The sequence below is a fragment of the Rhea pennata genome, chromosome 1 (assembly GCF_028389875.1).
Source record: "Rhea pennata isolate bPtePen1 chromosome 1, bPtePen1.pri, whole genome shotgun sequence".
Classification (NCBI taxonomy): domain Eukaryota; kingdom Metazoa; phylum Chordata; class Aves; order Rheiformes; family Rheidae; genus Rhea; species Rhea pennata.
Genome location: NC_084663.1, coordinates 115,667,411 through 115,684,016, shown reverse-complemented (window position 1 = coordinate 115,684,016; position 16,606 = coordinate 115,667,411). Strand labels below are relative to the sequence as shown.

Here is a 16,606-nt window from a genome sequence, read left to right as displayed (position 1 = left end):
GCTCCTCTGAAATTTTTAGATTAACTATTTAGTGCACAAAAATTAATGGAAATCTTTAACTACAAGCTTGTTTCCCACAAAATGAACGACAACTTTCCTCACAGCTTCCAGTGAAATAAATTATTTCTTCAGGTCAGTCTGTATTTCAGTGTTGTCAAAGTAACAAACACAACAATGACAAAAAGATCATTTGGCAAAAATAAAGCACATGCTTAGGTTTCACAGAAGGGGAAATGACAGCAATCATTCACCTCCTAAGACTCTTTTGAGGATATTTTCAGAAAGTCAAGAGGAAAGCTATGAACTCCTGCATGTTCTTCCAAAAGAATCCTTATTCCCCTTACAGGCTTGAATACTGAGTGTTATGCAGGAGGTCAGACTAAATCACAGTGGCTTCTAGCCTTAAAAATCTATGACTCTGAAAAACAGAAACAGTGAAAATAATCTGCAATGTCAATGAAATTATTCTGAATATCAAAGCACCCTCCCAATTATCTGCTTACCTACCTGTACTTGTTCTTTTCTATTCTACATTTCCTTCATGAGACAACAGAATTCAGAAAATTCCCTGTATTTGCTTTTCTCACTTTATTATTCATATTTAAGTTCTGAGATAGTAATAAGATATCATGGATATAATCAAAGACCTTCTTTCTAACAGTCAATGGCTTTTCTATGCCTAACAAAAACTGAAAATAATTAAACTGGTTCTACACCAGAAACAAAGAGCACCTTACCTCTGCAGTCATTCTTTTTTGTCTCTCTTCCCTATCATTGAAATTGGATTTATAACAAAATCAATTTTGTTAAAAATTATCAGAAACAGCAACTTGCTGCACCTGCAATTGAGTCAAGATTCTGGTTAAAACAAAAAACAAAAAGGAGGAAAAACACATGGGTGTTTTGGCCATCCCATTAAAGCCAACAGCACTAACCCATGATGTGAGACAGATTGTTCAGAGATTTCATCACCATCCTTTGAAGTTCAAGTCAGTATGTTGCATGATTTCTAAACAAGTAGCACTTCCTGTTTTCCCATAAATCCTGACATTAATTTTGGAGGTCTAGATTTAAAAGACTTGTACTCTGATTACAACTTGAACTCCCTGCACATACAGTTGATTGTTTTTCAACCAAAGGCTTGCTTCATATGTACGGAGTAGTTTAACTTTCATGTTTGTTTCATCAAAGATTCATACATTCTCTCTGCTTCTTGCCTGAAAACTATCATTATAACAGAGAGCATTTGAGAGAGAGTCTCCAGGGAAGTCATTTCTTCCTTTTGTTTTCTATTCAGGAGGGCTAAGACAAAGTACATTTCTATTTTAAAGGCAGCTCTCTGACCATCCCTACATCAATACTACATTGATATTGATTATCTTCATACAAAAGGCTTATTAGTTATTAGTAATGTCCTGACGCATTCAGTCCTCTGATAGATGCTAATGTTGCACAGTGAAGAATGAATCACGCTTTCTGGAAAGCTTTGCTTATTTAATAATGTTCGGGCCTTTTGGAGGTCCCAGTAGCCCAAACCTCTGTGATGTAGACAAGCAAAATCACTCACACTTTGCTGTCTGTCTGGGACAGTCAAGGGTATCAGCCCAGTTTCTTCTTAGATGGCTGCTCCATTTAGCTGAACTATGGGCAATATAACTGTGATGAATAAATACGTTACGGACAACATCTAAATTTACTGTAGTATAATCTCACAAATTACATTTTCTCTAGGATCTTCACAGTTAGAGAAGATCCTACATGCAAAGACAGATAGAAATAGAATATGCAAAATTAAATGTGTTAAAAGCACATTAAGGTTGCTAAATCAGGCACTCAAAATTTAGGAAATACCAATCACAATTCTGCTTCCTTAACTGACTTATGATCCAGTCTTTAACTATATGATCAGGTACTATTTTTTTCTCCTCCATGCGTGGGCAAGTGCATTCAGATCTCTTCCTCCTAAATGAAAGAATCAAATTGGTAATGTAAGTAGGCTGTTATCCTGTGAACGGATCAGCCCTTGCACAGGCACAGTGCTGAAACTCTACTACAAGTAATACAACTAGCTGGGGGACAGCACTGGATCAGGGGTCCAGTCCTGGCCCTGGGAGTGCAGTGAGAGCTCGCAGCTAGAGCAATGGTTACTGACAGACAAACGCAGCCTTATCAAATTCATCCTGGAAGGCTCTGTGGCTAAGTGACTGAGACTTGGCAGTGCTGTGTGAAACTCCCTGGGTTCTATTCACAGCTCTGCCTGCAATGACCTTACGCAGCCTCTCGGTTACCTCACACATAAAATAGTGGGGAACGGTCACTGCCTGACCCAGGAATAGGCTATGAAGGCTTGCTCAGTAAGAGTTGTGGACATCCCCAAAATAGCAACAGCCCATACCAGAAGAGATAAGAGCAGAACCCTCCCGTTCAGTACACCTTCACCTAAGCCAAAAAGGTCCGGTGAGGAAGACACAGCCTCTGCCCTTCTGAGGATTAATTTCCTTAAGTTCTTCTCGAACTTCCACATAATAAAGCAACGGGTACTTCCTTTTCCAATATGGTCCAGCTCTCATGATTAGTTAAAATGTGGGGCTGCAAAGACATATATAAACCCTGACTAAAAAGTGAATGCACTGTGATGTTCTCACTTTCTCTTTAAATAGTAATTTCTTGTTTATACAACAAAAGTGCTCAAAAGACCCCAAAGAAGGACCTATGGTGCCAGTCTCTGGACAGACAGGCAAAGTGACAGCATTTCTACCCTTGGCAGCTGACAACATATCGTAAGCCATAATGGTTCTTGCCATTTCCAGAGATCAAGCCACTTAATTTTATGTTGGGTGCAGTTTTAGGAAATGAGCTTTGTAAATTTTAGTCATGTATTTTAGTAATCTCCACCGGTTTTCAACCAATACATTGTCAGCTGGAAATCCTCTGTTGTTATTAGAACCAAAATGAGGATGGAGGAAGGATCCGAAGGAGAGATTGAAGAAGCAAATATTGAAAAGACACTTTTGCATTAGCAGCTATAAAAGAAAAAATTCTTCCTGGTCACTAGGATAACAAAGAAGTATAAAAGAAGTCATTTGCTCTACTTGCAAATACCATGTTGTTCCACTGTCTGTTCCAGCGTTTTTTCTGGAGAGTGTTTATTAGAGGTAGAGTAATTTCAAACAGAAGAAATTACTAATAGTTTCAGAAGCAGTCATTTATCATCACATGGCACTAGCAGAACTTTTCAGCTAAATTCAGATTTTTATTTTTAGGGAGCAAGGTGAAGAGATGTTTACCTATAAAATTTTCATAGAACAGTTACACAATGCAAATCCACTATGCCAAATTAAATAAAGTTCCTGTTACAGACTATCTTAATATGTGCAATAAAGATTTAATGATATAAATTAGTACATTCTGAATTTCCTTGGATTAATTAAATTGATGCTGATAAATCATGACAAACTTTCTCTTTGGAAATGCTTATTTTAATTTCTGAACACCATATTCAATTTAACTTGCATTAGTTTCTGAGCATATAAGGTGTGCTGAAATAAAATGTCTCACGCTCATTAACTTAAAACAGTACCTTAAGTCAAACTGGTGTAATACGGTGTGCAGACACGCTGGGAAACCTATGTTTGATGCCAGCTTAGCGAACTTCAGTAAAATAACCAAACATAGATATCTACATATACAGCAATAAGAGACACACAATAAAATTGTCTTCTTATATAGCATCCCTGTCAGCAGCTGAAGGGCTGTTCCTGAGACTTTTAAGGAACTGGTTAGCCAGTTTTCACCTTGAAAATACTGCACAAGGCTGGCCAGGATTTGAGTCATCATATGGTGACTGACAAATAATATAAATAATATAACACAATTAAATTATTCTCGTTTGCTCAAGATAAGCCAAATCCCTTCCTGTAGGTCAGTTACCAGAAAGTAAGTCTCTTTTCTTGAGTTGAGTGCAGTCTGTCCTTTCAATGCTTCTCACACCCAGTGCTTGGTTACAATCCTAGCCAGTGAGATAATCACCACCCAGAAGAAACATTCCATTTCCCCTTTTATATCTAGTTATGCTGTAAGTTCCTCCTAGTAAGAAGTTGTACAGCTCCCAGAAGGATAATATAGCCTTACTTGGTGAAACCTGTCACTGTGCCTTTTAAACGAGTAAAATTCAAGGAAAAGTTTAAATCAGACAGATTCTCTCTCCACTTAGCCCTAGTTAAGGACTTTTTTGTATACCCTACAAGTATAAAAAAATTTCACTTGATGCTTTACTATCACACATAAAACAGGCAACTTCTGTTTGAACTGAGAACAGTATGCTTGCCAAGGAAGAGAAAGATCAAAGAAATTTTTTAAAATGAGCAGAAAAGGAAATAAAAAACAAGTGGAATATTTGGAAAAAAGTGTTAGTTATTTATACTCTCTTGGTTCAGATAAATATGGTTTTCTGCAAATTTTCAAACCTGATAAAGTTTATTTCCTTTGTCTTCTTTATACATTAAATACTAATAACCATGTTCAGGCTTACTACTAAGAGGAGAGCTGATTTCTGCTGATGTGGTATAATAGTATGTTGATTTACATCTGTTTGTAGCCCCAAAGGGGTCTGATACGGAGGAAAATATGATGCTTATTTTACTGGTTGCTATTTAGTCTTTCCCATACTCACAAATAGTGAGTCTAGATCACTTACTGCAGGAACCCTTGTATAAGTGACCGAAAATTACAGAAAAGTTTAACAAAATGTAACAGAAAGTACTACCTTTCTGTAACTGAGACTCTTTCTATAAACTTTAAGAGAGAGGCTGGAATTATTAACAGGATAGAAAAGTAAAAATAAAATATGATGCAATGTTAAGGAAGTTTAAGCTTCCTGCCTTTCATGTCCTTCTTCTTCCAAGCTATTCTCAACCTTGTCATTTCCTACTGCCGTCTCTTGTCACAAACCATTCTACCCTATTTGATTTTCCCATGGTTTCAGCTTTCCTTGACTTGTTTTCAGTTTCTCACATACTCATTCTTTTTCCATAATTTGTAACACCATTCCCTTTTCTTTCACATCTCTAAGACCTATCTTTGCCGTAATTCCTGTAACAAATTTATCTCATTTTTACAGCTTAAGAGTTGAGAATGGTTCATAATTAGTTTCTATAGTAAAATGTAATTACTAGATTATTTTAATTTATTCTAAAGGGCTCACAGACAACCACATGTATTTCCTTATATTCCTTCTCCCAGCTTTTCAGTATCACTCATCTTTATGACCTGTAAGTTATGTGCAATAATGTATGAAAATGTGTATTTTAAGTCCTATTGCACAAAGGAGGAGATTCTACTTTAGGCTTGTGACCACAAGTGAATATTACATAATAATTATCTAAGAAATCTAATGTGAATTTCAGAATATTTTTAATATGACAAAATTATATCCAGGCCAAGATTGTATTCACACAAAGCTCAGGAAATTGCCTAACATAGTACCCTGCAATGCATGCCATCTCACAAAGTTCTCATCAACAGTGGATCTCAATTACTGTTTTCAGAGATCCTTGTATTTCATGCTATAAACACATCTCTACCCTGACTTCAGGCATTCACCTTTACCAAAAGCACACCTGGTATTTTTGGGGGATGCTTCCTAGCTTCCAATTTACTTTATTTCATTCTGATTTTTACTGTATGCCAACAGCTTTCTAGACCTTAATAACATTTAAGATACAAGCTAGTAATATTTTCTAATCCAAAGGGGGTCATATCTGCACAGGTTATGTAGGAGAAGTTAATGCTCAGTCAGCACTAAGTGACAGGATAAACGTCAGTGGAATTTCTGCTGCTTTGTTGGGGAACGTGCCATGTGCGGCATCCGTTTCCTGAAAGCTTTCACCAGGTTGGGCACGTGTGGCACTTTTCAGTCTTCCTGTTGAAGGGAAAGTCTCTTCCTGTTCTAGCCTCACCTTCAATATGAAGTGTCCTTATCTTTCCTTTTTTTAAAAAAAACAGATACACTGTATATGCAAATAAATTTGATAGTTAATTACAGTCTTAAGTATGTTCCACAGACTGTTGGAAAAAAGTTAACATCTAAAATGTCAGTCAAATTATTTAAGACCAGTGAAATTTTTAATGAAAACATTACAAATTACTGGACAGAAAAAATGATCACATGCTATCACTCAGGAAAAAAACGCCCATAACACTGGACTTCATTTGCTACTGTAAATACCAGTAAGAACATGTAAAATTTAAAAGCAATTATTTCTTTATGGATTAGTCTGTAAATTAAACTGTACCTGGGGACTCATTCAGGCTGAAGGCAATTCGTACTGGCTTATCAGCAGGTACTCTGGCGGTGGTGATCATGTGGGCACTTGAGTCAATGCTTTTACTTGTTTGTTCCAGCTGCAATAATATAAACAATATATTTATTACAGAGCATGTGACATCATTCAACAAATGAATTACAATGTTCTTCATGCATTCATAGCTATCTTTCTCATTCTAGCTAAGCAATATTCAGAATCAAAGTCAAGGGACTACCATTTCATTTTTCCATTTAAAAAGGATTTAAGTGAAATTCATTGCAGAGACTGCCTTTCTTGTGTTATTTACAGATTAGAAAGAACAATGGCAAAGGAAGCTTCCCCTCTCCTCACCTGCTTGCTCCCCGCCATTGCCCCTTCAGCAAGCCTTGACTCGTGGCAATGCTGCCTGGTTCTGAAGGTGAAGAAGGAAGAAGGGGTGGGGAGTTGAGAGTAACATGACCCCAAGCCTGCCATGTGATTGGAAACGTGCACACCACTCCAGATGGTGTCAATGAGGAGGAACCCGTCCTCCTACCTTCCACCCGTACTCCCCCAGTCAAGCTGTGCATGATAGACACACACACATAGTGGACAGAAAGGTATTGGCTCTCCAAACCTTGGTGGTGATTCTTCAGTGGAACTCTGTGCAGATGTAGGGGTCTGCCTGCATGGGTCTGACTCCCGGATCGGGATTCCTATTCAGTCCTTGGGCTTTCTTCTGAGACCACCAGCTCCAAAAAGTGGTTTTAATGAGATGCAACCCTGTCCATTAAGAAAACTACTAATTCATTTCGAGTAGGGCACCACAGAGTCACTGAGCAGCAAAAAAAATAGTTACTACTTATCTGCACTAGTATAACTAAAGCATCTCCAAATACTCAAAAGTTGCACTCATGGTTCTACTATATATATTTAACCTTTGGAACACATAGCTTTGGTAGAACTCTATTAAACATCTAAGCACAGAGTTATTCTCCTTGTATAGCAAGCACAAGGCGGCTAAAATTCACAGATGTTAATCTTCTGATTAGCTCCATGTGTGCAGAACATGAAGTCAATGGGACTTCAGGCTTGCAAAGGATCTGCCCATAAAAAAATTATTTTAAGACTGAAAACTATGTTATCCAGAATGCATTGTACCCATACCAACTATGTGGACAATTATATAGCATTTAAATTACTGTAATAACTCCTCAACCAATTAGAAACCAAGTTCTTCACAAAAATACAATGAATTTACTAAAAGCTGTACCACACATCAGTAGATAACATGCATTTAGCTAATGAAAACAAAAGACAATATATTCCTGAGCCCATATATTGCAGGTTTTCGGTGAAGTGGCTATTGTACTGCGCTGAAAATCGAACAACAAAGTGGTTATTGTATTCTGCTGAAAATCCAACTATCCATTCTAAATTTACACTTAATTATTTGGCAATCTCAGAAAATCAGTAGGACAGAACAATATTACAGGATTATAATCTTCCTTGGTGAGGCACAAGTGAATCAAATTCTTCCCTGGTAACACTGCTTTACAATCACTGGAAGAGTACTGAACTTGCATTTGGCCCATTAATTTCAGCATTTGTCTGTCTTAGCATTAAATCTAGTCAAATAATTTGTTATTTAAAATGCTTAATCTTTAAAAAACCAATAAATATTCTAAAATCATTGCTTTGAAGAAACCAGATTAGAAGCTGAGAGTGTCTCTTTCTACGGACACATGAAGGATCTCCAGGATAGTTCTTTAATCCCTATTGCTAATAATCAAGACACAGAGAAATAGAACTGATCAATACGAATTGGGCAGAGATAAAGAAAGGTCAACTAAACTACCACAGCATCTATTCGTGATCTCAGGAAAAGATCTCTGGGGTCAACTGAAATATTCTATTTGGAAGTTCACTGCATTACACCAAATAACTTTCACCTTCTTAAAGTTATTGATCTCTTTTTCCAGAAGACTCACTTTTTGAGAAACATGAGACATCTCACTGTTTTTTAAAAAGAGCAGTACAACTACTACACTAAAATGATTTATTATATCTCCCTCCCATTCCTCCCAATTTAAGGTAAAACAAAACAAAACAAAATTAGATGATGAGCAAGGCTGTAAGACAGCAGACTATGTTGGTGGCACACATTCCCCTGACGTCTGTTTACTATCACCAGTGGTCTTCCACGTAAGAAGATACTTCACATTTCATATCATAGCCTAAGAAATTAAAATAATACATCCAGCAAGAGGATTTAAACTTGCCATAACAACACAGCTAGAAGTAAACCTGTTGTCTTATCCCACCCAGTCACATACTACGTGGTCTTTGATATCTTTAAATTGCCTCTTTTAACCATCTGCTATAAGAGGGCAAAAATCAATATCCAATTCAGTAAGTAATGGTGAATTCTATCATAACACAAAAGAGCATTTTCATTTCATCAGAATTCACAAAAAGGAAATCTCATCTCTATGTACCCAAATTACCCAACTGCTATCTGATTTATCCCTTCACTCAATTTTTCTGCGGAATCCTCGAGCTCTTCCTCCTGGGAAGCAAGCAAACACAACAAAAAGGGATGGAAACGTTCTATGTGCAAATAAGGTGATGCGGGAAGCATGCAGGCTGACTGCCCCCAACTTCCCACCTGCTTTCTCCATGCATGAAGAATAATATCTCTGTAGACAGAGGTGTGTGCGAGTGGGCAACCTGGAATTTAATGAGATTCAATGAGCAGCCCCCTTATTCATGACCACTGCCTATAGAACTGGCTGCTGTTTCTTCAGAAAACTGTGTAGCAGAATTCAGATTAAGTGTTGCCACAGCTCTATCAGTTTAGTTCAGTTTTCACACCTGTTGCCTTACCTCACTTGGTGGAGTGTCTGCACTTGTATAATCCGGGGCCAGCCACTGCCTTGGCTTGTCGTTGCCTTTATGGACTAAAGCTTCAATAAAAGAAAAGGCTGCACCTGCTGCATAGCAACAAACTGACAAGGTCTGAGAAGCTGAGACAGCTGTCAGGGCAACATGCTGCTACCTGCACTTCCCATAGGCTTTGCTGTCCCAAAAGACCACCCTTTTCCGCTTTTCTCCACAATTCCGCTTTTCCTTCCTCTCCTTTCCAGTGGTGAGGAATTATGATGTTGTCATGCTTCGGGGAGGAAAAAATCCTTCTGTCACAGGCATTATTAAGCAGCAAACTGTGGTGAGCCCAAGATTTTTAATTCATTAGTCCTGGCAAACCTAAAATACAAACAGACTTGCTTCATAGGACAGGAATGTTTTCAGCATGACCCAATCAGTGTCTGTGTCTATTCCAGCAAACTGGCAAAGATAGCATGACTCCAGTCAGCAAAAATGTCTGCGGCTCCAATCAGCTTGGGGTGACATTGCCAACTTGGACTGGCTACAAGCAAACTATCAAATGATAGCAGAGACTATCAAAGTTAACAACAAGGGACGGGCTTGGTGTTTTAGGCTAGGTTCACGCTGGCTTTGTTAAAGGGAGGCTTGTCTAATAGCGGATGATAGACTTACAATGCTGAAGGGACAATGAGCAAATTTCAGGATGCGTCGGCTGTGAAAGCACGTGTATTTATAGATGAACTGACGATGCTGATGATAACTGAAGCTGGCTAAACCCGAGATTTGACCGAACTCAAAGGAGCAGCTAGTGTGATTTCTGACAGCATTTGTCAGTTTTAAAACCACAGGCAAGTAAATAATAGATAAATCTTGAAATATCACAGCAGAAAAGCATTCCTCCAGCTTCAAGTTTTATTTTCTGTAGCTGTATCAAACACATATCCTGCCTACATGACCTTTTTTGATTGCTATCGCAGTGAATAAAACAAATGGAGGATAATGCAGAATAACTACAGAATTATTATATATAATATTTTTATATTTACTGTTCCATGCTTGTGCAATATAAAATGTAAAATATTTTATATTTTAAAATTCCAAATGGAAAAGGTTGATCAACAGAAATCTCCTGTACAGGCACATTGCTAGACTCTCTGGGTTCAGCTGAAAAATGCAGAGGCAGCAGGACAAATGGAGAGGTGAAGGTTGTCTTAAATCAAATTTCATCTCTCCTCGCCCTCATCTCATCTCACTTTCTTAGCCCAGGTCTGGTCTGATCAGTGCAAATCTCAGTAACCCACCAGTTGCCCCTGTGGCCTCAAAGGACCTTTTTCATACTTTGCAATGACTAAACTGCAAAGATATTCTACCTACACTTCCTTCCTCCAGCACTGAACCCAGAGGGTATCAGACAGCAACTGCCTTGCTTAGGCATCTGGTGAGGTCTTTTCTGTAACTGCACTGTGCTTCCAGAGCAGACTACAGGCTCTAGCCCAAAGGGGTAGCCAAAAGCAGCAACATGCCTCTGCCTACACTCACTGTTTTCTTCTCTTAATGTGGTTCTGAAAAGACTGAGGATTCCTCCCTATATGTCTCCTTTGGAAGGAGGAGTGAGATTTGCCTTTGCTCACAACCATCATCGCTAATAACATTCTACAGCTCAATATCATCAGCAAGTGATATTGATCTCCAGCTCCATGAGTAATTATGTTTGAAGTATTTATTTAAAGATGTTGAAAGTCCTGGCTCCACTGAAGTCACTGAAAAATATTGTGCTTCAGTTTGCATGAGGCCAGGGTTTCCCTCAGATCATAAGATTCTGCTCTGCCTTGTGTGGACAGATGGTATTTACACGGTATGAATGATTCATTACATGCCATAAAATAAAGTAAAGCCTAAAAAAAAAAATCTCCACATAAAATGCTAAGTCTTGCAAAATCTTCAATAGCCATCAATGCAACGGTCTTGATAGGTCACTGGCATAGATCTTACATAAGCAGTTCCTTTAAAATACTAAAAAAAAATAGACTGAAATGATGGCCGAAAAGCACAGGGATAGTTTTTCCTCATGGCTTTGACACTCCAGAGTTCTAGACAGACACCTCAATTGTATGTAGTCTAAATAGTACCTGCATTTGCAAATTGAGTTCATAATCATTTTGTTTTCTGTTTTTATTGCATATACACTTCTTAAATGTTAGTACTTTTAGTTAAATCCCATCTTGTCTTATACTCTTTACAAATGAAGGTGGAATCACCTGTGCTTCACTTAATACACACATTCCTCTTCTAATAAGTATATTGCTTCCAAAGGCAGCAATCATGTGCTAAGATACCAAAACTGCACAAACTAAAAAGCCCCTGGTTTGCATTTAAATGTCAGTTCTGTGCTTTATAAAATAATTAGTCATCTAGAACTACTATTGAACAGAAGACAGCATATTTTAAAAATCTGAGAATACTGTGGCATTCTGTGTAAGCAACATTACATCTGAAACATCAAAATGAATGATCAAACTGTAACTATTTTATCAGCTATTTATTATTGGTGTTCTGCTTCTAAAAAACCAAACAACATGGATTTAAATGGAACATTTCAAAAATTTCTCAAAATGACTTTGTAACAATAATGTGGATAAGATGTAGTATATCCATTAAAAAAAAAGTGAAATTAGGTTGTTCACTTCAGTGATTTGCTCAAATTAATATTCAAAGGTACTGTATATCTTAGGAACAGATAAATCCCACTTCTCTTACTTAAGTAGGCTGACTGATATCTGTGCATTTAAGAAAATTATTCTTTATTGCAGTACAATAAATACTTCTTTATAACAGGCTACACATAGAGTTTACAGTAATCTCTGAGAAAATCAAGGAGTGCTGATAGATTTCTTGCCAGCATACTCTTAGTCATCAGATGCCTGGTACCCATGCAAAATTCTTTCAATGCTGTATCACATTATGAAACTAGTGAAAAGCTAGAAGAGCGACACTCAGGGTATCATGTCTTATTCATCAAAATACCTTAAAGAAACATACCTTAAATCACAAACACTGCAACTTATTGATATTCAGCACTAGAAACATAAAAATTTGGAAGACTTTTTAGGATGAAGCATCAGTTATTCTACAGACATAAAAATGGACCAATATCTGCTATCTAATAAAACACCTGTTGCCTTCCCTTTTTTAGCTGTGCTACTTTCAAATCATTTCAATTTCCTAGTATAAGTAGTATTTTAATAGCATATGACCTCATTCATGCTAAAATGGTGTTTCAGAGATTGTCAGTCACTGTTTAAAAATACACTTAAAATATTATAGCATATGGAAGATGTCCCAAGGAAAATTTTTCTTAAAAACACTTTGCCTAAAAAACTAACATAGAGTAAAATTTTCACTTTACAACTCCCTCCAAGTAGAAACAGATCATATTTTGGGGAATTTCTGACCATCATTTTTCTGCAGCAAAATCTGTGTAAAAACCCACTCTGGGAGGCAGTGGTTTCCCTTGACTCTCATTGGGGCTAATCAGAGTGAAGCTGCTTCATGCTGTACATAATTGATTTCTGAAGACATTAAAATTGTTGAGTCACCTCTTGTAATTCCACATTATCTGTTGAATTTCCAATTCCAATATGACTGCAAAGCTCAGAATTTGTTAAATATTAAAATCTAGATGACATATTCTAGCAGTCTACAACGGCAATTAAGCAAGTACCCTCACACCAGCCACTAAAATAAAAGCTCTTTGTTGATCTGATCTCTTCTTGCAGTCCACAAGAATAACCATTTCAAGTCTGCATGGAACTTGGTAGAGCAGTGGGTGTTTTGGGGTTTTTTTTTCTTCCTATGATAGCAGCTGTACTTGGTGAGATCAGAACATGCAATACAATGTAATCAAGCATGACAGCCACAACCTTCCCAGCTAGAAATCCAGAATCAGCACCAATACTGCTCTCTTGTCTTTTGGGTAACAGAAAAGCATGTATCAAATATACATTACTTACTTAAGTTTTGTGGTACTTCTCTCACAACCCATCATCCCAGGACCTAACAGCTGGAGCTGCCTACAGAGCACTTTTTAATACTGTTCTCAGATACCATCTCCAGTCTCTTTGACTCAGTATTCTCACTCTCTCCCACCTGCTAGACCACTCTCTGTTTTCTTGACACTTAAGTCCCATGTCCTTCCATCTCTGCTCCAAGTTTCTCTCTCATAGCTGTAGGTCTCAGATCATAGTTTCACTTTCCTTCCTCCTTTCCTCCAATTTCATTGTCTGGGTCTTTTTCTTCATTCCTTTCTTTGGTCTTGCTTTTGCTCCCTACCCTTTCAAGAAGGCAGTTCCCTTCGTTCTTCATCTTACTCTCTGAATCTGGAATCAGCACCATCCTAAAGCTGAACTTTTTGAGAAAATCCTACTCTAGATTATGTAAAGCAGGGAATTTAAAACTGCACTTTGTCAAGGGCTTACATCTTGCATATGGTGGTTTCACTGGGTGGGAGGAAAGGTACACTTCTGAAGAAAGTGCTACTTTTTTGCTGTATTTCAATTCCCATCTTCAAAGAATTTGAAAATCCATTAATAGGAAGTATCATTGGTAATTTTAACACAGGTAAAATCATATACTTTCCCCGAAGCTCTATACTCATAAATGGCTGAACACTGTCAGATGAAATTAATTAATTAAAAATACCTTGGAACAGGCATGAATTTTTTTTTAGTCATGTGAACAATATCCATGAATGTGAGCCCTGACTTGATGAGTAAAAAATACCACATAAAAACCTCACAATTCATGGCAAATTGATGCAATATCTGAATGCAGTTATATAGGCTCTTGTACATCTAATGAAAAAAGCTATTCCAGGGAAATTAAGAATTGGCCCACTCAAGGTAATGTGGAATTACAAGACCTGACTCAGCAATTATGTTTGCCTTACGACCATCTGAAAAGACAGTGCATCTTGAATCATTTGAAAGCCGGACTGATGAAAAGCTCCATCTCTTCCACTGCAACCTCTAGACAGAAACTGTGGGAAGCTAATGCTGCTGACAGGAATAAAACTGAAGCGTTTGAGATATGATGCTGCCAAAGATCCTTGCATATCTCTTGAGTGGAAAATAAGATGAAAGCTGAGTTTAGAAGTATTATTGGAAAAGGCTCACTCTGTTGTCAGAAATCAACAGGTGCAAACCTATATACTTCACTTGCATCAGCATGAAGATAGAAATAACCTTCAGAAACTAATTTTGGGAAGAATGGTGGCAGGTCATCTCAACAGGGGATAGCCAGGGAGGATATGGATGGAGAGTGTGCAGCAGTTTGCTAGGAGGTCAGCAGCTGAAGTTCAAAGCTAGCATTGGCTTGAGTAGACTTCTGGAAAACGCTAGCAGAATGTCACAAATACACAGATTTTGCTTACTGATGTTGTCACTAATCCACATACAACTGTCCTAGGGCAGGAAAATAATTCTGTTGTATCTATGTACAACTGGAGTCATCACTCGACTGGATCTGCTATTCCTTAAGGCGATACTTAGCTTACCTTAAGAACTTACCTTAAGGGCATACTACAAGACATTACAGGCTCACTGGCATAGCTGAGGTCAACATGCTCTCACGTACAAGACTTTCAACCCAATATTATTTTCACTGAGCTTTGTTACTATCAGGAGGAAATCACCCAGCAGAACTTGTGGTAAAATCCCTGACAGCAGATGGTATTCTGTCTGTAGCTGAACCCCCGCTGCTGATAAAGCACTGAAACTGCCTCTGTTATAGTGCCAGATGCAAACACGGAGGGAAATTTTAGTAAAGATAAATGCTGGACTCTTTATTAGCAAAAAAAAAAAAAAAAAAAAAAAAAAAAAAAAAAAAAAGTAAACACAGCTGGTAACAGTCCAGGAAGTCCTCACACCTTCTCTAGATACATATTTCTTTCACCCAAGGAGACAGCATGTGGTATTATAACCAGGAAGTGCAGAGTAGAGCAGACAGTTTAGCAGTGCAGTGGAGGTATCAGGCATGCAAGTGTCACAAAATGGCAGAATATTACATGTGTGCATGCATTTATATTGTTCAATAGAATTAATTACACTAAAAATGTATCATTATGGTTAAAAGGCAAACATTTTCAAAATTATGAACAGCTTGTCTATTTACAAGCTGTTGCTTGTAAATAGACCTTTGTGCATCTATGATGTACTCTTTAATGATGGTGCTTGTGCTATTTTCCCCCAGGAACCCAACTTCAGAAAAACCTGCTTGTTCAAATGAGAGAGGAAAAAGAAATCAGCCTTATAAATTCAAAAGTTGTTACACCCTTATAAAGGTACATTAGAAAAAAAAATGACTTTGCTCTGGCAGATGAATTACACTAGACACGTTCAAAGGCCAGCTTACCCAGGGATGGTTCTTGCCCAGAAAACAAGACTTTACCCCATCTTCTACTGGGATGCTGACAAAACAAAGTGGGGTAAGGAAGGTAAAACTGCCTCTTTTTTGCAGGAGGAAAGGGCATTTGAACTTTGTTCTTCTTAAATGGTTGTCAGTGTCCTTAAGATTGATTATAAGTGATGGGACAAATACTACTACTTTCTCATTATTAATGCCATACTCCTTCCTTTTACCATGGAATAATGAAAAAAAGATATTTTTGTGATCCAGCATACAGAGATGCTAATACTCCAGAATATTTGCATAATCAAGTAATTAATACAATACTGTTTCTTGGGTGCAATACTGCCAGACTTGGCATTATCTAATTAGTATTAGTCAAAAAGATGACATATTACTTCTAAAAATGACATAATATTGATATTTCTCACAGGAAAGAAATGAAAATAGGCTCTGTCATCAGTTTCTCAGTTTCTTGTTAAAAAAAGAAAGCGAGTGAGAGAGAGAGATATTAACAAAATGTCCAACTTTCCTATATGATTTTGAGTACTTTACAAGTGAGAGCCAATGGTTTTAGAACTTTAGCTGAAACATGCCTGTTATAGGATTTTTGGCAATAAGGACTCCCAGATATATTGGCTACCTTTGAAAACCAGTAATTCCAGATAACAGAGAATGAGCACTAACATGTTAGTCCCTTACTGACATGTACACAGTATTATGAATAGAAACAGCCATTTCCATAGGTATCTGTTCTTCAATGCTGCCCCTTAGAGGACACATGCAAGAAATTCATCTATCTAAGGACAAAGATCTTTTGAAGATAGTACAAAGAGAACTGGATCAAGACAGTGCAATGTTGGGCCCTTTGAAGCCTATTGACTATTTTGATACTAACTGTTCACCAGTATGGCATATTGACATGTAAAACTCCTTAATTACTTTAAGGAATTGTGTTTGCTATTGCAATCTTTTTCAAAAAATGAGTTTGATTCCATATACCACTATTTCCCAAGCCTCTTAATGGCATCCTG

General features: G+C 37.5%; 1 protein-coding gene across 6 annotated transcripts in view; it reads right to left on the bottom strand.

Moving 5' to 3' along the window:
• The window catches only part of MAP3K7CL (MAP3K7 C-terminal like), a 46,098-nt gene that overhangs the window by 21,273 nt on the left and 8,219 nt on the right, over window positions 1-16,606 (bottom strand). The window contains exons 1-5 of one of the 6 annotated variants that reach the window (XM_062573098.1): window positions 9,343-9,470; window positions 9,171-9,250; window positions 6,922-7,067; window positions 6,657-6,717; window positions 6,294-6,402 (exon numbers count right to left, since the gene is read on the bottom strand). In XM_062573098.1, coding sequence (XP_062429082.1) covers window positions 6,294-6,402; window positions 6,657-6,674 — 127 coding nt within the window. In that variant the 5' untranslated portion in view covers window positions 6,675-6,717; window positions 6,922-7,067; window positions 9,171-9,250; window positions 9,343-9,470. Of the gene's footprint in view, window positions 1-6,293; window positions 6,403-6,656; window positions 6,718-6,921; window positions 7,084-9,170; window positions 9,471-16,606 lie in introns of those variants that run through there. The other 5 variants (XM_062573090.1, XM_062573112.1, XM_062573106.1 and 2 more) reach the window with 5 other exon arrangements.